Genomic DNA, 24174 nt, shown 5'->3' with positions numbered 1-24174 from the left:
AATGTAACAGTATTATTGAATATATATACTGTTAATGAAATTTGAGCTACAGCTGCGATGGCCCAGTGGTAAGAACGCGTGCATCTTAACCAATGATTCCGATTCAAACCCAGGCATGCACAACTATATATATATATGTGCTTAATGTCTTTATAATTCATCTCGTGCTCCTGCAAGTGTCTAATTTCAACGAGATTCTGCTACATATGCATTCCACCAACCCGCAATGGAATAGCGTGGTGGAATATGTTTCAACCACTCTCCTTAATGGAAGAGGAATCCTTATCCCAGCGGTGGGAAATTTACAGGCTGTTACATTACTTTACTAATGAAATTTGGATAGAAGAAAGTATGTGGGTCGTAATCATTTCGCTGGATTTAAGCGTGGATTTGAACAATATGGGGCCTATTCTGCTAACTTTTAACAGACATGATACCCAATTCTATTTCGATGCAAAATTGACTTAACCGAAACTACAATTGTAAAATAAATACTCTGTTGAACAACGGTTCGAAATTCAGATGTTGGCTTGTTAGAAGTACCTAGATCTTAATGAGATGCTTTATTAAACTCTTATTTATCCTTTCAATTGTTCGGACTATATATTTTTACTAACAAAACATGCAATTAAAATAAATTTTATTGATGATACAAATTGAAACAACATATTTCACTTTGAGGGTAAACTGATAAAAATAAAATAGCTCAGCTTACCTACCCAAAAACATTTTTTTAAAATATATTACAAGCGGTTTCAACCATACAGTATGTGATCAAAAGATATAGCTACTGTAAGGATAATAAACTTCTCGTGCAATCTTGGAAACGAAGATGCTACGTCCTATCGTCCCAACAACAGGCAAAAGCCTGTTGTTACAACCAGAATCAAAACACGAAACGGCAAATATTGTTGTTAGGCGGTAGAATATGAACTAATCTTTCTCGGCTTACACTAATTTGCAAGAAGCATTATTTTTACATTGAATATCTCCTTACTTACCTAGCAATTAGCATGATTATAATAATTAATAACTGCGATTTTCTGAGATCACTGAAGATAAAAAGATTGCAGTCATTTTTCCAAGATGTTCTTTAGGGTCAGGGTTAAAAAATAAGTGAAATAATTCTCTTCTACGCAATTTAAATTAATGATTATTTAAAATTGAATTATTACAATTATGTAAGTAAATGGTATAATTTGTTAATATCCTACCAGACGCTTTTTTTTATTTATTTTACAACATCCACAGGCTCACAGATACCCGTGCCTTTTTTTTACATTCTATTTTAAACATTTTGGCGTTTTATATTTTATATTAAACATCGGCAGATCTTCGCTGGATTTAATTCGCCTTCTTGGGAGACGTGGCCCACACTGACATTATTTTTTTTAATATTTTAAAATAATATTTACATAATCTATAATAAATAATATATAATAAAAATATGTAGCAGTAATTCGTAATTCTTACTACTTGCCTACTAGATGCTTAATTATTATTTTTGAGAGTTTCAGATTTAGAAAGAGATTTTATTAAAGAGAGAATATGTTCATAGTTATTAAGCTGGTTAATTTATTCATTTAAATCCATTACCATCTTCATGTAACTGTTCGATTTGAATCTTAACACTAAAATTATTTTCTAAACAAATAATGCTGGACATTAGTAAGTAAAAAAATAATGTTTTTTCTCAAAACACATTTAAATAGAAAGCTCTGAATGCTTTTGCACGGAATACACTTTATATGGTATAGGCAGGCGGATGGACTGAAGGGATAGTAAGTGATCATCGCCGCCCATAGATATTATCGTATAATATTAAGTATCCCTTACATAGCTAACCATTGGAGCTAATATGCTATAGGTATATCTCTAACCTGTGGTTACACTTGCTCATTCTCTCAGCAAAACAGTGGTGCTATTACGGTTATAGCATAGCAACTGGTGCTATCTAATAGTCGCTTTAATTCACATCAAATCAAATCAAATCAAGAATATAAATCATTATTATGGATGGAAACAGTACTATAAAACTAATTTACGCTCTACAGAGTTTAAAAATACTAAATATTGTTCTGTGGCGGTATATGTGATGAGCATAGGCTTCAAAAGTCACTAATTCGAACCGAGATAACGTTTATGTAAATATGCGCTGAGGTTAGTATACCAGTTCACGCTAGCACTACGTGTGTGAAATGTTGCTTATGTGTGTGAACCGGTATAATGGCCGCATAATAACATTTCAAGTCTTACGAGAAAATTACGTAACGCACTATTATTAGGAAGATATAAAGACATCATTGGCAGATGCCTTTCTTTCGTTTCGTAGTACAAGTAAATAGCGCCGTGTATTTTTTACCTCAATAAGTAAAACTATATTGTGTCGTTCGAATAGTACGTGACACAATTTACATAGGAACTATTTCTACCAGTTGAACCTCCGATTGTACGCACGCAAAATTCATAAAACTACCTGCAGCACACAAACGTCACCCCCAATTTTACACCCTATAGGGGTGGATTAAAAAGAGTCCCCTATGTCCTTCAGGACCCAGACTATATCCATGTAAATTGCTTCAAAATATTTATAATATTAGTAGGTATAGATAGATATCTAATACATGGTTATACGCGATGGTTGCCAAAATTAGATAAAATTAGTTTTTTGTACGATTGTATTTTGATTATTTTATTATTATAAACACCGAAATAGTGCTTTTGTTAGAACACGTGGCACTTAAACAATTGTTTAAAATCTGGAGAGACCACTGAGTATTCGTGTGCATGATTATTATTCATAATTCACTTCGTGCGGGTGTAATAATAAATATGTCAATGAGATGAGAAGACGTCTTAAATAAAAGAAAATGTTGCGTTTTTTTAATTTAGCTGGTTAAGCTTTTATATATTTTTAATGTAGATTTTATTTGTATTTAATTCATACTACACATTAAATATGAATAAAGCGTAATTATTTTTTATTTTTTTTCTTTGAATAATTAAATTTCCTTTTCTTATTATTTTTACAAATGTACAAAATAGGCTAATTCAGTTACGTAAGTCTGGTCTTTCTGTAACGTCTTATTAATATTTTGTCTGCAAAGTATAGTTTCATAAATAATCTTATATATTTTTTCTTGATATAATTATAAACAATAACAACCTATAAAAGAATCAATTAAAGACTATTAATCCTATAATTCTTTATCGGTGCTTCAAAACCTTATTATAAAATAAAAAAAGTTAAAACTTGTGATCGCACCTCAATTGAGCTAATCCTCCTTTGGGAAGAAGGTTTGATGATAATTCCACCGCGCTGCTCGAATGAGAAAATTTCGTTGAAATTCAAAAAGATTTCCTTAAAAACCGGATTCATTGATTAATATCAATTAATATGCACGTTTTTCAACTACTAGGCAATCTTGACTTCGAAATACGAAATAGAAATTATATAGAAATAAATAAAAAAAGTATTTAATTAAATTTTTCAAATCGCTTGCGTTCATGTTTCATGACTCGCTAACATAATTAGAGAGATAGAATCGTCGACCGGTTTCTGGTTTACGATCAACGTAGTCGAACGTAATTAAGTGGCTTCAAAACGTTGACATAAAGGAAAACATCTAATATGAATATTTACACACTTCCGTCCGTCTAGTATTTAAGCCTACAGTAACAGCATGCAACAACAATCTATAAATTTCCCACTACGGTTTGGAACATATTCCACCACTTTGTTCCAATGCGGGTTGGTGGAATTTCTATGCCATTAGACACATGTGTATTGCTCCGAACACGAGTCGAATTATAGACACAAATTAAGCACATGATATTCAGTAGTGCTCGCCTGAGTTTGTACCCGCAATCATTATTTAAGATGCATGCCTTCTAACAACTGGGCCATCTCGGCTCTTGAGTAACAGCGTGTTAGGCTTATTTTCAAAAAATAATCTTTTTCTCTATCATCATCATCATTACTTTACATTACATAGCATAAAAAAAGTCGTACGCCGCTGTTTGTCCCTATGTATGCTTAAATCTTTAAAATTGCGCAACAAAATTTTGAGTGATTCGAGAGGAAGGTTTAAGTATATAATACGTGGACAATATAGTTTTTTTATGTTATAGGGGGCAAACGAGCAGGAGGCTCATCTGATGGAAAGCGATCACCACCGCCCATGGACATCTGCAACACTGGGGGGCTCTCGGGTGCGTTGCCGGCCGTTAAGGAAAGAGTACGCTCTTTTTTTGAAGGTTCATACATCAAAGTAAAGAAACACTGATAATTTAGACGTTCTCTACTATATTTAGTATGCAAAGCCGAGTCGGGTCGCGTAATATATAAATACTGATATGATTGTAATTAGTAATTTCAGGTAAACGATCGCTTTTGAGTAACGAGGCACAAAACTTTTTTAAGAAGTATAAATTACAGTACATTTCATATGTACTAATATTTGACCTTAAAAATATTTATCGGGACGCTTTGGAATAACATTTAAAACAATTAGCATCCATTAGCAGATAGGATATCCAGAGTAGATTATTCATAGAGTCTTTAGTAATGAAATATCCATCTACACTAATATTATAAATGCGAAAGTAACTGTCTGTTTTTGTTTTGCTCTGTCACGGCTAAACGACTAAAACGAATTCGATGAAATAATATAAAACAAGCTTGAGTTTTTAGTAAGAAACATTACGTAACATTTTTATATAAGATTTCATAATATTTAATTTAATACAATAGATTTCAAGAATAAAAAAAAAACTGACTCGTTTTCAACGTTTCGGACAGAAATAGATATTATTTTTAATATGCTATTAGGCGTCTTATATATTCAGTAATTCATTCATTTCACAATCATAAAAAAAGGTTTGCCTACATTTATAATGTAGAGTTTACTATTGGTTGTCGCTCGATTTAGGCAATTATGCTAATTTTATAAGCCTCTTCAATTGAAGGCCTTGAACTTAACATCACTACATAATATAAAACAGAGTCGCTTTTTCTGTCCCTATATACCTTTGTATACTTAAATCTTTAAAACTACGCTACCTATTTTGATGGTTTTTTTTAATAGATTTAATTTTAATAGATAGTAATTCGAGAGGAAGGTTTTTATATATAATACAGTCTCTACTGTGATGTTATATCATGTCATCCGTGCGAAGCCGGGGCGTCTTGCTAGTTGAAATATATTTTAAATACACACGCACAAAACATTGGCTGTCATAAAAAAAAAACTTCAAAATCAATACCGAATTTAAAAAAACGTAACTGTCATTATGATATGTAAAATCGATTTATTATAATAAATCTCTAACGTGATATTGGCGATATAATGTGTGCTTTGTAAAGTGTACACTAGGACCGGAATACCCGCTAATAAACCAGAAGTCGGTATATAATCTGTGCCTGGTTATCACAACTAAAGACTTTTAAACTATAAATTGAATATAAATGACGTAAAACTCTTTTATAGGAGAATATACTAATGTAGTTACAAAAAATAAACATCAGGATATTAATTATCACGTGTAAATTTATATGACACTTTTTTAGTGGTAATGTCTTGTTCAGATTTCAGCTTAAACTCGAATTGCTGAGAGCATCTGGTTCGTGATCGAACGATGTAAATTTGAAGTGGCATAAACTATAAAAATATTTGTATAATTTATGTGCCCACTAAAATAATCGACGTACAAATATTCCTTAGACAAAAATTGCCAAGATAGCTTTAATATTTAAACGAGTTATTTCGGAAATGTATACTAATATTATATATGCGATAGTAACTCTGTTCATATTTATGTACTACTGTTTGTTTGTCTGATACTCTACGGTTTTAAGAAAAAAAAAGAAATATATATATATATATCGACCAAATTTGTTGCAATTTGCTATGAAATCAGCTCGAATCCCAAGAAAGAACATAGGTTACCTAACCCAAAACTCGCGAAAACGATACAACATAAATTAGATGTTTCATCTAATACCTAAAAAGTACGGTTTTTACAACCGTTTATTGACAATAGGTAGACTGACTAACTGCAATTACTGGGTAGGTCGATATATTATTTAAGAATTATATCTAAGAACTGATAACCGTGAAAGTCGGCACTAATTACCTGTCTATATGCTGTCAGATCCGTCCAGATGATTTGAAGGTCATTCTAGTTCATCGACCTCTAGGTATATGATTAAGACTATAGGTATTTCGTTAGCACGACATTCCATGTTTGAATTCAGCTGTTGATTTAAGAATTTTTCTTCTTTATAAAATTCGAATTGAATTTCAAAATCGCCTATAAAATACAATAGTACAAAAACCGTCATTTATTGGCATAACTCATTATGATGTTAAACATATTTGTCATTGTAATTTATATATCTATACCTATCTAATTAATATTTTTACCGCTCAATGCATTGATGCCTTGAAGCGCAAAAACATTAAAAAAAAAGATCACCTGTCACAGAGGCTTGGGTTTAATTTATGGCGCGAAGTTTGGCTGCTCCCGACATAGTATTCTTAGTCGTACAAAATTTATGATTTTAGTTTTTTTTCTTATTAATTATTATTCATTTTCAGAAATTATTGTTGATTGTTTCTTTTCACTTCCGGTAAATAAGAATATTATAAAGCCGAATTATTTATACGGTAGTGCTGACTTATTTCAAATACTTGTTATTTTAAAATATTTTTTTTAGCATGGTGTAGTCCATAGTCGTCCTTTTTACTAAATTATTTAAAAGGACTACTAAAACGGAGAACCCTATCATACAAAGGAGAGGAAGCCTTAGTATGTACTATCACGTGTGAAGGCTGTACTTCACTTGGAAGCATTGCAATATGTATTATTATTATTATTATTTATTTTTTTTTTTTTTTATGTTTGTTACCTCATAACTTTTCACTGGATGGACCGATTTTGATTATTTTTTTTTTGTTTGAAAGGTAGTGCTTCCCGTGGGGTCCCATTTTTTTTTATTTTTTTCCGATGATGGTATCCATATGAAAACGACATAAGTCTTAAATTTGTATTATGTATATGCGCGACAAATAGGTGAATAACTGAAAATCACGTCAACCAATTTTGATAATTCTTTTTTTATTATAAAATATATACTTCAAGGGCAATTTGGTGAAAGTTTGGTAAGGTTCTGAGCACAGGATCCATGACAAAGTAACGGAACGGAAGGGAACGGAACAATTCTGAGGAGCACGTTAGCGATACTCAGTCGAATCTTTTATTTATAGGTTATTTGGATATTTGAGTCACCTTTCGTACTGTGGTTATGTTTATGTAATTATCATAGTCGAATAATATAATCAATTAGCTACCCACCCCGGCTTCGCACGGGTGCAATACTGATACTAAATATACTACAGAATTTGTTTATTTACGACATCACATCGCAAACTTGAATCACACTAATTTTTAAAAAAAACCGCATCAAAATCCGTTGCGTAGATTTAAAGATATAGGGATAGAGAAAGCGACTTTGTTTTATACTATGTAGTGATGGAACTCCTATACGGCTCGCAGTTAGGGTGCGATATGGGGCAGAATTTCTTACTATCTTTAATCAAATTTTGTGTATGTGATGTGATGTCATATGATGTACGAAATATAGTTGGTCTTTTACAAAGTTTTTTTGCTGAGTTCGATTACAGCTCTTTCAAGGGATCCTTGTAGTTTACGCCGCGTGACGTATTAAATCCGCATTTTCGAAAGTCTATTTTTGCTTTATTCGCAAGTTTCCTTTGAAATTGTCCTCGAAGTAGTTTCTGACTCATATAAATGGAACGCTTAATCTATCCATGTTAAAAAAATTAGTTAGTCAACATCAGCTTCACTTAAAATCAAAAAATAAATAAAAATTTTAACAAAAAGAAAAACCGACTTCAAACAAAACACTATTTTAAAACAAATGAATATGCACGAAAAAGTAATAAAAATAATTGCGTATTCAACATACTTTTTAGAGTCTTCCTAAGTTAAATGAAATGAAAAATATTAGACTACTTAAAAGTCGATTAACGATTATATCATGTAGTTATAATTATTGTTATATTTGGAGTCGGTGTCAGCCAATAAAACCCTACAGTATATCTATCAAAAAACAATACGAGAATACTTTAACAAATATGTTTTTTACAAATTACCTTTTATACAATAATATACTGGATCAATCAAGGGGCTCGTATCGCTTCTATCTTTTGATTGTTGGGGCAAGGGCACCGTGGCTGACACCGGCTCCAAATATACCAGTAACTATAACTACATGATATAATCGTTAATCGACTTTTAAGTAGTCTAATATTTTTCATTTCATTTAACTTAGGAAGACTCTAAAAAGTATGTTGAATACGCAATTATTTTTATAAGTAATAAAAATAATTGCGTATTCAACATACTTTTTTCGTGCATTTTCATTTGTTTTAAAATAGTGTTTTGTTTGAAGTCGGTTTTTCTTTTTGTTAAAATTTTTATTGATATATAAAGTACATCCATTAAAGCCAAAACTGGCTAAATATATTTCTAAAAGCGTATCATCTTAAGACTGGCATATATATAAGTTGAAGTGGGTAAAAAGGCGATCATATATTTAGGAAAGGCAATTCCCAATATCAATTAACCCTTACATTTCAAGATATACCTAAATTTATTCACAATGGTCCTCATACTGTTATTAAGTCTTAAATGAGGTCATAAATTACTAATACAGAGTAAAGAAGGGTTGATATACAAATACGAGCAAAAGGAGGTCCATTTAAAGAACAAAAGTATCAGATTTTTGTTTACAAGAGCAATTCTGTGTAACTTTTTTTCTCTGTGGTCGTTTTGATTGTCTCCTTCCGTTTTTGGATAATACGTGTTGATCTTTTATGGCTTTGTTACATTCTCATGATAAAATAATTAATTTGTTTATAATTTATAATATAATATATATGTAATTATATCATTCACCTTAATGTCTGACTGAATATTTAACTGTGGAATTACTGGAATAAACTAGGCGAACCGTAACTACAACAGCCAAAAGTCTATGTAATACCAAGAAACTCTATTGCTAAAACATCTAATGCTTCCCCATCTAATGCTTGCAACTATGCGAGTTTCTTGCCCTTTCTTCTCGCTAGAAGCTGCGCTCCGAAACGGTGGTAGTATTTAATTATTGACGATTCAAAAACGCTTCATTGTAAAGTTAACTTGAATAAATTGATTTGATTTTAAAAGTGCGTTTGTTTTGACGCATCTTATATTAGGAGTAGTGAATTTAACACATTTTGGCTTTTTACTATTCAACAGTACATTATTAACACTTACGCAATGTACCATTTTGAGAGAGAGCATTGTTCACGTCGTCATATATTGAAAGATGTATTTTTATTTTAAAAATTAAACAAGTATCACCAGCAAACAACACTATCTCGAGCTTATCGCCTAAGAGATGTGGAAGGTCATTTATATAAACGAGGAAGTAAAATGGATCAAGAATTGATCCTTGAGGGACCCCCACAGTAACTGAAGCTCCGTGAGATCTCTTTCCATTTACATAAACCTTCTGAACCCGACGGCTTAGGTACGAAATCAGAAGACTGAGTGCAGTATCTCTTATTCCATAATGACATAGGAATATCATGGCAATCATTGCAGAACGAATGAACGGATCTGAATACAATTTGGCAAAGCAATAGATCCTCAACCCTTTGTGCCTAGAATAGCACATTAGTTGAGGGTCGTTTTATCAATAACACCTGTAAACAACAACTAGAAACTCTTCTCACGAGAGCGATAATTACATAGAATATATATTGTAGCATAAAATTATTAAGACCAGTATTTAAATGACCCCTGGAATCGTCTCTTTTTAAGAGACGCTTTAAGTTAATTCAACCACGCGATTCTAATGCGGTTTGATGGACACATATGCAGGTTTTCTCACAATGTTTTAAGACCACGACAGACACCCATTCAATTAAATACTTATTCATTTGTTTTATAATATATATACACATTATTGTGATCTGACTTCACATAAACAAATGAACACTGATGTCGAAAAACCTAATTAAAAAAGTACGTAACTGACCTTTCCAAATATATTCCATTATACGCCGTTACTGTCAAACAGCGTACCTACGTCGTTAAGTCAGTTAATATTGTAATGACTTTATGTAATGGACGTAATTAAATCCGGCAGTGTAATAAAAAAAACTTCTGCATGTAAAATATTACAGAGGTAAACACGTTTGCGTCAGAGTTACGTAGAAAAAATAAGCCCCGTTATCCCAGCGGCTACAAGTTATGACGATCTCCGTGTTCGAGTGGTGTGTTTCATGGGTACGCCACTCGGAGGTCCCGGGTTCGATTCCCGGCCGAGTCGATGTAGAAAAAGTTCATTAGTTTTCTACGTTCTCTTGAGTCTGGGTGTTTGTGAGACCGTCATTACTTCTGATTTTCCATAACACAAGTGCTTTAGCTACTTAAATTGGGATCAGAGTAATGTATGTGATGTTGTCCAATGTATATTTATGTATGTACATAGATTCTACATGTTTCTGGACCAGTAAAGCTTCAAACTGTTGTTACTGAGTTCCTTTTCACTATGTTAAATTTCTGTAGTCACACAAGCAAACTTTAGCATTATACAAATGATCTTGCATAATATTATCGATAGATCAGGAAATCATAGTATAAAAGTTATATAATTATGACCTTATGGTTTTAAACCAAAGAATTATGCTTCCACAAAACGTATTTCTTCATATACTGTTACTGAACGAGTATTATTGTATTAATTTATATATTGTATGTATTTTTTTTTCATAGGTACATATAGGCAATAACCAATTTTTTTATTATTTTCTTTGTAAATAAATTAGATCAGGAAACTTCATATATGAACTAAAATCTAATTTAATTTATTATTGCAATATTTTTTTTAATAAAAAAAAATGAAAAATAATAAAAACATTTACTTTTATCAATATGTTTGTTAAAATTTATTCATTCATAAATAAAATACGGAAAATTATAATTGAATTTTAACACAAAATAAATAAACAGAAACATAGGTATCGAGTAATATGTTTATTAAAACAAAAGAGTTGAATCCAAGAATAACAAAATTTAATTATTTTACGGTCAGTACAGCGCTTTAATATTAATGCGAATGAAATAAGCAATAGAAATGTTTACCAACAATTTGAATATCACATTCACTTAATATAATCATATAAAAGTTAGAAAATATAATACGAGCCAAACAATTTTAAACCATTTCTGTTCACATCGTCGGTATAGAATAAATAGACGAAAGCATTCTCTATTCGGTTTAAAAATAGAAAAAAAAAACATGCTCAGTTTTAAAAAAGGAATTCCAGTTTATTAATAAATTTAAAAATTATAATCATATTATAAATATTTATAGTACGACACAACTTAGATGTCGCATCGGCAAAATTCGTAAAACCGATCACATCCGAATTAAGTACGCTATCCCAAATTATCAATATTTATTTCTCACGCGAATATGATCTTTGCACAAACGTAATAACTTGTAATATCATATGACCTAATATATTCGTCAATTTGACGCGTCGATGTACATGCACTTGCTTTCTGTGACGTGTGAATCTACAGCGACGAATAGCGTCGAATTTTAGGTACCACCAACTCATCAGACATTATACTTCAAACACCAAGAATTAGCATTATTGTATTTAATAGATATATGAGCAGAGATGGCCCAGTGGTTAGAACGCGTGCATCTTAACCGATGATTGCGGGTTCAAACCCAGGCAAGCACCGCTGATTCATGTACTTAATTTGTCTTTATAATTCATCTCGTACTCAGCGGTGAAGGAAAACATCGTGAGGAAACCTGCATGTTACATATTTCATAGAAATTCTGACAGGTGTATTCTACCAACCCGCATTGGCACAGCGTGGTGGAATATGTTCCAAACCTTAAAGGGAGAGGAGGCCTTTAGCCCAGCGGTGGGAATTTACAGGCTGTTTTGTTGTTGTATAGGGATAATATTCCATAACATCTTAGTTCCCAAGATTGGTCGCACATTGGTGTAGGTAATATAAGGAATGATTGATATTTCTTACAGTGACAATATCTATGGGCGATAATGACCACTTACCATCAGGTATCCCATCTGTTACTTCTTCCAATTACATTAAATAGGTTTTAAAATATATTAAGTTCATTAATTATAACACTAATTAATCATTGCATTATTATGACGTTTATAACATATCAGGCGATAATGGAGAGCTCCACTACAAATGCCTGTCGCTAATGATATACTAAATTGCAATAATTATCTGCATCCCAACTACAGAAGCTACAATAGGATAGGCTTGATTGAAATCAACACAAATCAAGTTGCGACATATGATGATAGTATTATGCCAGAAATTTTAGCTTATAATAAAAAAAACACATTGTTTTAACTCATAAATGATAAACGTGAATAGAAAGGCATACAAAACAATAAAATCAAAATATACTTTTACAGTAACCTTTTACAAGCACTTTTGAATCGTCATTTAACTTTTTTTTTTGTTAAGTGTAGCTACCACCAGTGCGGAAAGTAGATTCTACCGAGAAGAACCAGCAAGTCAGAAGTTACTCTTTTTCAACATTTAAAAAACAGTAATGTTAGTTAATTACAATTATGTATGCATGTAATATATCAGCCCTGGAAGTCAACAAGTATTAATTCCTCGCTTATCTATCGTCTGTGTAATCTTGCATTGAATAATATACCTTCTTTACAAATGTATTTTTTACAAATGATTTAAATTTATCAAACGGCAAAGTTAAAAATGTCTGTGGAATTTTATTAAACATTTATTCGAGTATAAAGTAATCCTAACCACTTTTTACGGACACAATAAGTTTATCATTTACACGGATGAAATAGTACCAAGAAGAATTCTAGTTTACTAAAGGAACAGCTAAAGGAAACCTCTCTACTCCTCGAGTTTATAGGAGGTATTTGCCTAACAATAGAATATTCACAGACTGTTACTTTAATACGAACATACAATAAAGTTGACTCCTAAGCTGTAAAGCGTAGAGTTTCCAAAACTTTCCTAAACATTAATTTTAAACTGCGACTATCACCACATAATCTTTAATTAAATACTAAAACTGCATGAACTACTTAAACTGAGATAAATAGTTTTAATCAGCTTAGAAATGTATGATGGTTGAAGAATATTTTAGCTTCCACGACCAATGATAAAGTTGTTCGGACAATAATTAAAACATTACAGAAAAATACAAAGTGAAAATTTGACTAAAAGATATGATTGTATACAAGAGCTATTCTATGAGAAGTCACTTCGTATCTCACTCGTGAAATATCACTTAATTACGATGATACGATAATTTTATTTGAATTTCTTAATTTTTTTTAAAGTATATATTTCATAGTAATTTCGATTTTATTCATACAGAATAGCGCTTGGCTGTTCGCCGCTCTTCGTGCTACAATATTGTCGACTTTTTGACAGATCTCTCGTGACGTCACAAGGTCGATGCGCCGTTCCGAGCACATACGTTTCGCTTTGAATTTACATTTAATATCGATACTATCATGACATGAGACTTCTTCACTGCGAATGAAAGTGTATCACGAGTTCACGACTGAGCATTGTATACGCGTTGAACATATAAGGCCGCGTACAGACTGGAGAAACGTATTATCACTACATATTATAAAACAATACCCCGGCTGCGTCTGTGTGTATATATGTTCAATATAAACTCCAGAACTACTGAACGAATTTTCAAGCGGTTTTCACTAATACACATAGGGATTCATGAGGAAGGTGTAGGTATCATTTATTAGGGTTTTGATGTAAATAAGTTGAAATAGAGCGACAATTGTTAAAAATGACGGAAAAAAGCAACAGAAAAATTAAATAAAAGGTAAAAATATAAAAAATGTTATGTCCACCCGTGCGAAGCCGGGACGTGCCGCTAGTTAAGTTATGCATTTAAATCTATCTTGCTCCCGTACTCGACGTAAGACCCATGACTTTCGACACAAACATTCAAAGTAATTACGAATATAATAATAGAAAGTAACTTGGTCTGTATGTGCTCCCACGGTAAAACTACTTAATCGATTATAATGTAATTTGGCACAAAAATCGTCTAGTATTATATATTGTTATGTAATTATATACATGGACATAGTATTACAATTTACAGCTCTATAGAACACGCCACAAGCATGATTGATAATGAAAATATCATTATTTTATACAACGCTATTCCACTTAACTACTTACTTAATTTTACTTTCAATAGAACGTTAACAACTTCGCGGGCAAGCAAATCACAATTTGATGAAAACCACAGACAACTTATATAAGAATTCAATGTCAATGTTTATTTATTTTTAATATTCCCACCAATAGAATCGGCTTTACGAACTGTCACTTTGCGTAAGGTGACCCTTTTATATTCATTTATGTGTGTTACTCACACACATACATAAATACTAAAGACGGTGTTCGTATATGATTTCAAACAAAGTGTATTTATGTTAACGCTGTGTGACATTTCACCAATCTGTACGCAGCATTACTCACACTTATCAGACTCCAGCCGTAACGTATCACGCTATCTGCTTATATTAAGTTTCTATAATATTTTAAGGTACTCGCAAGCTTCATAGAGCCTAATCTTTTCACACATACACACATATAAAGAAATAGAAGTAAATAATAAAAACAAAACACAACTACATAAAAATCCTACGTACCTACCCGTGCCAGGTACGCAACGATTCAAAAAGAGTACATAAAATGATTGTATTGACGGCCAACCTAACAAAAATGTTATTATTTTGACATAGCAACATTAAAGGGCGTTCACAGATTACCAAAGATTATTTCATAAATATAAATTTGTATAGTCTTATGTAATGAAATAACAATGGGTATATGAATAGAAATTTGACGACATTTGTCCCAAAATTGACCTGTATTAAGTAACAAAGGCAATTTCCTCAATTTTCTATCAACAAAACACTTTATCTTGTCTTCGTATCGTAATCTAGAATGCAATATTTATGTAAAACCATTGTCATACGAACAAAATCTCGACCGTGACAGCAGTGAGAGTACACTTTCGCTGTTCTCAACTCGCGATTAATTATTTAAATTTACATCTTACTGACATATGAATAAAGATTAATTTCCCATGGATTAACCATATACGGATATTAAAACAATAACACTCGAATTTGAAACGTAATGACAGATACTTAGAATTGATTTTAAATTGTATTAATATTGTATAAGCGTTCTAGATACGGTCTGATCGATAATTTATGCTGATTAATATAATGCATTTATAAGTAAGGTCACGTAATGCTCAAATTATGGCATTTTGCTTAAGTAAAGGTACTGGTACTTTCTTAACAGATGTAATGTAGTCTTGTTATCGTTTTTTATTTTTTTTATTTGACTCAACGAAGTGGAACTCTTTGGACGCGACACAAACAAATTTACTTTTTTTAAACACTGGCAACCCAGCATGGTACGTCAAATAAAGGTTTATATTGAAAAGCAAACAAGCAAAAAATAATTATACCGACCAGAACAAATCTGAAATGTGACGTCACAATTGGACGAGTAGTTATTAAATCGCATAGATGACAAAATACTTTCATTTCATACGAGTTTACTACTTTTTTTAACTAGAATTGGCGGACAAGTAACTGGTCTTGCTGATGGTAAGTGGTCAATACTGCCCATAGGCTTAGAAACAGTAAAAAGTTGTAAATATTCCTTATGTCAATATGCACCTCCTTTGAGAACTAAGACGTTATACCCCTTGTGCCTTTAGTTACTTGGCTCACTCACCCTTCAAAAATTCAATAATACTAAACATTGCTTCTTGATAGTAGAATATCTGATGAGTAGGATATCTACTCAGACCAGCTTACACCAAGTCGCATAACCAATTTTATTATAGTAGTGTTAAATTAAAAAGTTCTCAAAGGCCCTATAACGTTTGCAAGTTACATACCTACTGTTTACCTACCTTTAATTTGACAGAACTTGTCAGTTTGACATTTCGAAAATAAAGGGCATATAACAAAATTGCCGTAAGGCCTTGAACGTACGGATATTTATCGCTTGTGAGGTAATCGAATTTAATGACAACAACCTTTTGAGGGCAAGACAAGGCTGCGTATAATTGCAGTAATAGTTATTACGGCTGGTAAAAGTTCCCATATTACTGTCCAACTATTAAAAAATACCGTTAGCTATGGAGCATAGCGTTATTAATAATTATTTAACATGCATAATGTCTTTACATTTGTGCACAAACTGAATTGCAAATAAACACTTTAAAACTACGAAAACGCTTTGAATCTTATAAAAGAGTATGAATAGAAAGTATATAAATAGAATTCTTATTTAATAAATACAGCGATGCGAGCTTGTTTTAAAAGAAAAAACAATCTCAGTTCATTCGAAAACCAGAGCTAATTCCGTATTTTATATCTACAGCATTTGGCGAAGAAATACAAGATTTATTTACTTAAACATTTAACGTGTCTGTAGGAAAAACCAATGAAACAACAGGCTTGTTTAATATAATATAACTATATATTTCATAGTTAAATGCGTATCCATAGCGTATAGTACTAGAACAAGTTCGTTGCCACTAAAATAATGCTCTCTGATTAATATCTAAGGTCAAATGGCAATCTTTTTGACTAAGAAATGACAATATACATAACTATAAGGAATGCAGTATGTACAGTCAGAGTAAGAAAACCCACGTCAGTTTTCAAATTCATTCCTTTATCAAATCATAAACTCTTAGTACCTTTTGAATCTAAACATCAAATCATAGCGACACAATATGTCATTCTCGATCGCTAAAACAGATTATCGCTCATGCTGAGCACACTAAAATAGATCTTAAGGCAACGAACCTTTTCTTTCCCCGACTGTACAATCTAGTTTAACTTAATATAATAATTTAGTATGACTAATCATATAATGTGTTTTTAAACCTTTTATATCCTTTTGACTATGATGACAATTTTAATTCTTCTAATAGTTCAATGACCTGTATATGTTAATAATGGCTATTGTTTATTTTTCTATAATCTATAATTTATTTTATATATTCAAGGATCTACGATGTAATTCGTATTACAATTTTAATTAAAAAAAATACAGTTCAACCGCAGCCATCGACCTGTTCTCTGCATCTTACTCAACATTATAAAAATAATTTGTGCAGTGTTGCCACAAATAAGTCGTATAGCAAAAAAATAAATAATGCTTACCAAAAACCGTTCATGAAGTATGATTCACACACACAAACATATCGAAGTATAATGGGACATACTACAACCATAGACGAAATAACAATGCTGCATAGTCTGGATCTGCACTTTGCTTACAAATTAACTTATAACACTATTTATTAAATCCTATCAAAACTATCAACTACTGTAAGTATCTTTAGGGATAATTTTATGATCTCAGTAACTAAACTAAGATAATATGAAATTAGGTTAACAGTTTTCTGTTAATCAGTTTACTTATTAATTATCACTTAAACACACTAGCTATTATGGATTAACAAATTTGGATCTCAATGCATAACTCGGTTGAAAAAAAAAAAGTGCGATATTGAGTACAAAAATTACATGTAACATGACATTGTAGAAGAAAATAATTATGCAATATTTCAAATTTCTAAATTCAGAACTCAAGAAAAGTTACGTCTATTTTTCCCTCTTAAATTTGAAATTAATAGAATTTTCTTAACGAATTTCAAATTATTTTAAAGTAGAAATATATTTTAGACGCAGTTTTTTTGGTTTTTATTCGATAGACAATCATGACAAACCATAAAAAGAAAAAGATTAAAATACAAAAAACAGTGCGTCACCGAACACCTAAGGTAATTTTCAACATTTTTATAATCTGCTAAATATAATTATTGGTTCGAATGTATAAGCATAGATGACGTCATAAATAGGTACGCAATAGAACCTCTTCAGTAAACTAATCGTACTTACGACGCAGAACCGAAAAACAATTGGTCGTTTTATAATTTTCGTTAATTAATTTCTATTAATAAATAAGTAATAAATATTCTATATGCAGCAATAAGTATCTATTGTGTCCTATTTGTTTCACGCTAATGGTATATTATCAGGTTTGTGATAAGGATATCAATAATAACATTAGGACAGTCGGATATGTTTTGTGTCACCTTGTAGGATGCCGTGACGTTGACACGAGCCCGCGAGGTCTAGGTCAATTGAGATACTAAATTATTTGCATAATTTTATATATTGATTTATATATTAAGGACATTCAATGATAAGGCTGCGTTCAAATGTTATTTAAATTGGTTAAACATGTTATGAAAGTATGTATATGTCATTTTTGCATATATAAACGAATTAATATTCTGTAATTTGATTTTAAGACCTTCTTGCAAATTCGAAGAAGGTTTTTTTGAACATAATTGTAGGATCTTTTAAAACTAAACTACTTAAAAGTATGTACGATCGATGAATATGAAATTTGGTATGTTAACGTACAATGACCTTGGTATTTTCAAATAAGAAAAGCGATATAGTCTATTTTGTGTCAGAGTGCATGAATACACATCACTAACCAATTTAGCCTACTTTTTATTTCCCCCTGAAAGGGTATGTCTAGAGTGGAAATGATGAACTGTAGTAGTTTGCTCAAATGTTTTTAACAACTAAAAACACTAATAAGCTGTCATTATGTTACTATACCAAATTTAAGATCGATCATTGTGGTGTTGTATGAGCATTTTGAAAGTACACCCTAAAAAGGGTATTATAACTGAATATTCTTAACATATCATTCTACTGATCAAAGATCTCTGTAAAAGCTTATTCCACGATGTATTTATTATAAACACAGTTTACTCAGTGATTCTTGTCTAAGTTTAAAATGTTGATTGAAATTAATATTAGCCTCTGGCTTATAACATATACGATAAATATAAATTATGAACCCAAATTTTCTTTCAGATCTACGTATTCTATCCATTGATACATCTCGCTTCTTACATTGAATACATTACTAATTCATATACCCCTACACCAATTAAAAGTAATAGAATATTCTGAAATAAAAGTAATTGAATGAGGTCAAGATCAAACTTGCAACTATGAAGCTGCCACTAATTATATATACAGTTGAGATACAAATTAAACATTATTATTTAAATGATTAAATTTAAATATGTAATGAATATTTTTTTGCAATATGTATAATTTAATATCCAGTGCGATATTTGTGGTTGAATAATGATTGCTGCGTTGATATTCTGTGAGAAACCACTTTATGTCATACTCGTGAAATGGTTTGTTTTTTATGTTATAGATAGATAGTACAGCGAACGATCATAGGGCCATCTTATAGTAAGTGGTTACCGCCATATAATATTGAGTCGAGATGGCCCAGTGGTTAGAACACGTGCATCTTAACCGATGATTGCGGGTTTAAACCCAGGCAAGCACCGCTGATTCATGTGCTTAATTTGTTTTTATAATTCATCTCGTGCTCAGCGGTGAAGGAAACCTGCATGTGACAAATTTCATAGAAATTCTGCAACATGTGTATTCCACCAACCCGCATTGGAACAGCGTGGTGGAATATGTTCCAATACCTTCTCCTCAAAGGGAGAGGAGGCCTTTATCCCAGCAGTGGGAATTTACAGGCTGTTGTTGTTGTTGTACCACCATAATAACCGTTCCTTATATCGCCAAATCAGCAGCAGCCTTGGGAACTAAGATGTTATGTCCCTTGTTACACTGACACACTCTACATCAAACCGGAACACAACAATATCGATTACTATTGTTAGAATATCTGATTGGAGTGTTACCTGCCCAAAGTGTACTGCCCCACTTTGTGCAAGTGGGCTTGCACAAAGCCCTACCGCCAATTAATCAAAATATACTTTAAATGTAATAATTATAAAATTCAATCTCGCGTATCACGTTTTCGGCGACGAGTTTCGAGTTTGTACTGCTATAAGCTCTACTGACTTGATTCCATTTCTGCCTATTATGTAATACAATATTATGTTCACGACGTTTATTTATTTTTTTCGCGATCATTTTGTAACAAAACATTAGCCTGACTTCAGTTTAAGTTATTAAGACTACATGATTGACCCAAATGCAACGCATAAATGTACTCTTTGACTTATATAATATTTATATATAAAATATAATTACAGTTACTTTGTAAATAATTATAATGTCATGATAAAGGTAATATTATCTAGGGCTTATTATAGCCATATTAAAAGATCTGCGACACAGTTGCGACAACTATAACATAATATTTAATAAGTCAACAAAAACACTATATATACATAAATTGTTCTTACTAGTACTTTTCGGAGTCGTTGTTTGTGCAATCTTTTATTAAAAAACATAAATATAGATTTTTTTTTACATGTCTGCATAATATGTAGCATTATTTTTATGTCTATTAATTATTTGTATATTAATAGAATAAGATTTAAAAAAAAATTGCTTTTTTCAAGTTACTCCTTCAGATACGTTATGAAACAAGGATGAGAACTTTTTTTATGATACACAAGGGTGGTATGAAAACTAAATGGTGAAATTGCTCGCTAAGCTATCAATTTATAATCGGAATAGTACAATACATACTAGATACATCTATCTCACTTTTTCGTACGAAAAAAAACGAAAGCATTATATTTGGTCAAATCGTAAATAATAAATTAATATGTCTTGTTTAATCCAAATAAAACATAATATATCTCTACAGCTTAACAGAACACGGACCGCCTAACAATACAAACGCAGATTCGATTCAAGATCTTTAGGATTTTGTTGACCCACTCCTTTAAAACAAGCTTTACTCCCAACTGGGGGAACAATAGGAATATTAGTAAGTAATTCCTCGCAAGGAAACTATGTAAATAATATAAAATAAAACAATTATAAAGAACGGCCTAAACAGTTTTTCTTTAAATTATAATACGACTAAATGCAAAAGTATACTAAACAAAAAGTGTTGAATTTTAACTCGGTTATAATATGCATTATATTCTACTTCATAAAACTGTATATATACAGTCAGCAAACAAAGGTCCATTATTAAATTGTCTATGACCATAGACAGTAGTAAGACACCAAAAAGCATGAAAAATACGCATTAGACATGCAAACAACGAGGTCAATCAACTTTGGTACGTTATTTTAATTTTTTTTAATTTTTCATTTATTTCAAAATTCGAAATACAATTTAATAAGATTAAGAAATGCCAAAGACTATTACCATATTAAAAAAAATAATTTTAAGCAATGGGGCTCGCAGAAGAATCTGTATTCCTATACTTTTGTGTACCAACGATTTCAGCGATGAATTATTAATACCCCTATTTATTATGAATTGTTCTGGTGCGTTAAACAAAAAAAAAATTTAAAAAAATCGCATCAAATGTATCGTGTATGTCAATTAATTTTGGACAGGTCTTAATTATATTTTATTTCTCGAAGCAAAGCCACGTTGGAGCTTTTATTAGTCTAGCGTCACTCTGCACGAGAACTAAGGATAATTATAATACCTAGTTTCTGACTGCACAATTTCAATAAAACCTATTTAGTTTGACAAAATATTTGAATAATAAAATACTTCACATAGTGCTAAAAGTACGTCCTTATTAAAATCAAAATAATTTGCCATAGACATTTATTTTTAATTTCATGGAGGAAATTAAATTGTTAACGATTTCGACTGGTCAGTTTCTGGCAGGTTCACCTCGGAAGAAACTACATTGAGAACCTTTAAAATTAAGATTTAAAAGTAAATTGTAAAGGCCTTCCTGAACATAGCGTATTTTTGGTTTAACTACTACATTAACTGTACTACATTAACATATATTAAAGTTTAAGTTAGCTATATGTAACTTCGCCTTCTAGAATTCAGTCTGTTTGTCATAATTTCCAATATGAACACTGCTTTCATTATGACGACCTCCATGGTCGAGTGGTGTGTACACCGGTTTTCATGGGTACGCCCCTCTCAGGTCCCGGGTTCGATTCCCGGCCGAGTCGATGTAGATTACCATTAATTTTCTATGTTGTCTTGGGTCTGGGTGTTTGTGGTACCGTCGTTACTTCTGATTTCCATAACACAAGTGCTTCAGCTACTTACATTGGGATCGGAGTAATGTATGTTATGTTGTCTCATATTTATATATTTATTATATATACGACTAGATATCCCCGCAACTTCGTGTGCGTTCAATTGTAGTTACTACTTATTATATGCTATCTGCCAGTGAAAGTCCCGTAAAAATCGGTCCAGCCGTTCCAGAGATAAGCCGGAACGAACAGACAGACAATAATTGCTTAAAAATAGTTTCTTTAATTACAAACAGACACTCTAATTTTATTATATGTATAGATGTAGACTAAGTGAAGGATATGCAAGAAGAAAATTACTGGGTTACAAGAAAAGACATGGAAAATTGACTGATTGCCATCGAATGAAGATTCTTTAATGCCAACATAACTATGTTTGTACGATCTCGCTTTGCTTCACATTCGCGGAATGTTGAAAACTATTATAGTAATACGCTAATGAAATGTATTATCAGTCTTTTCTTATATTATACGAGGAAATGGGATAACTGATCATAAGTGGTCATCACCACAAGAACTGTGATGTTGTGAAAAATACTAACTATTCCATCACTCATACTGGTCTTGGGAGCTATGAAGTTATGTTGCTATTACACTCTCACTGATCCCTCAAGTAGTAGAATATCAGTATTCTGATAAGTGGGTGAGACCTACCCAAGCCTTGCATGCTGTGGTCTCCTATAATTGAAGGAGCACATAAGTTGTGTAACCTTTATACCGTTTTATTTTGAATGTGTAATTAGTGTTTATCCTTTGTTGAGGACTCATAGATAAATAAATAAATTCAATGTTACAAATCACTTTGAAATGTCATGATCGTAATCAGTGGAAAGTTTTAAATATAACATTAATGAGCACAAAAAGTCTTGACGGTAGTTCTAGTAAAATTTAAAATACTCTTTAGAGTATTAACTATCAACAAATATAGTCCCTCATCTTTAATCCGAAGATGACCTTGAAAATACTATGAAACCTGCTTTAAACGATTTCCTTCGCCCGGTCTGCTATACCATTTAAAAAGTTTATCATCCAGAATTGAATATTTTATCTGTCACTATCCATTCGCCAATATTTATAAATACACGAATTTGCAACATAGCATTGGTATTATTATGTAAACATATATTTAGTCTTGTGTATGTTTGTTGCAAGCGCCATAGTTACATAACTAACTCGTTAATGAGGCAACGACTTCTTAAAAAAACAATTTGGTGATAATTTATTTATATTAAAAGTAATAATAATAAACAATATCCAAAACTCGCCGATTATGGACTCTCGTGTTACTATATTTCATAATAAGATTTTTTTAAATTTAATAAAATAAAAGATATAAAACGAACGTTACTCTAAATCTTAGGTAATTCTAAAGTCAAAACAAATATAACTAGAGTATAATTTAATGCTCACCATTTTAAAATTAATTTCGTTGTAACTGGCAACACTTAACTTTTTAGCACAGAACCAACAATTCACACCACACTAACAACTGCCGAATGCACTCCACTCGCTTTCGTTGCTCGACTCTGCAAAATAAAAAAAAAAACGACTTAGTGAAAGCGAATCTGAATCGAAGTGACGCTGACCGAGATGATTTTGGCAATGCTTTGTTAGCCGAGTTTTTGCATTACGAGTAATAAAATAGATTTACATTAAAACTTAATTAAATCTAAGCAAATCTTTTACCATTATTATTATAATTAAATAAGAAAACTGTTTAATCTAATTTATTTAATCATGTAAAAAAAAAAGCTAAAAATTTTAATTCAAATATTAAAAAACTACAAATTGACGTATATGTAACGTTAAAAGTTATGTGAAATTAATATATGAATTATTGTATAAGGAAGACAATCTGACATGTGGGTCACGTGATTGTAAATGGTGATCATTGTCAATAGATTGGCATTTTAAA

General features: G+C 31.4%; 1 protein-coding gene across 1 annotated transcript in view; it reads right to left on the bottom strand.

Annotated features, from left to right (window-relative positions):
* LOC124535776 (UDP-glucosyltransferase 2) overlaps positions 1 to 24174 on the bottom strand; it is a 59044-nt gene that overhangs the window by 21942 nt on the left and 12928 nt on the right. Inside the window, exon 2 of the mRNA XM_047112106.1 lies at positions 23670 to 23785. Coding sequence (XP_046968062.1) covers positions 23670 to 23672 — 3 coding nt within the window. The 5' untranslated portion in view covers positions 23673 to 23785. The remainder of the gene's footprint in view (positions 1 to 23669; positions 23786 to 24174) is intronic.

The sequence above is a fragment of the Vanessa cardui genome, chromosome 15 (genome assembly GCF_905220365.1).
Source record: "Vanessa cardui chromosome 15, ilVanCard2.1, whole genome shotgun sequence".
Classification (NCBI taxonomy): Eukaryota; Metazoa; Arthropoda; class Insecta; order Lepidoptera; family Nymphalidae; genus Vanessa; species Vanessa cardui.
This window is presented reverse-complemented; position numbering and strand designations above follow the sequence as displayed.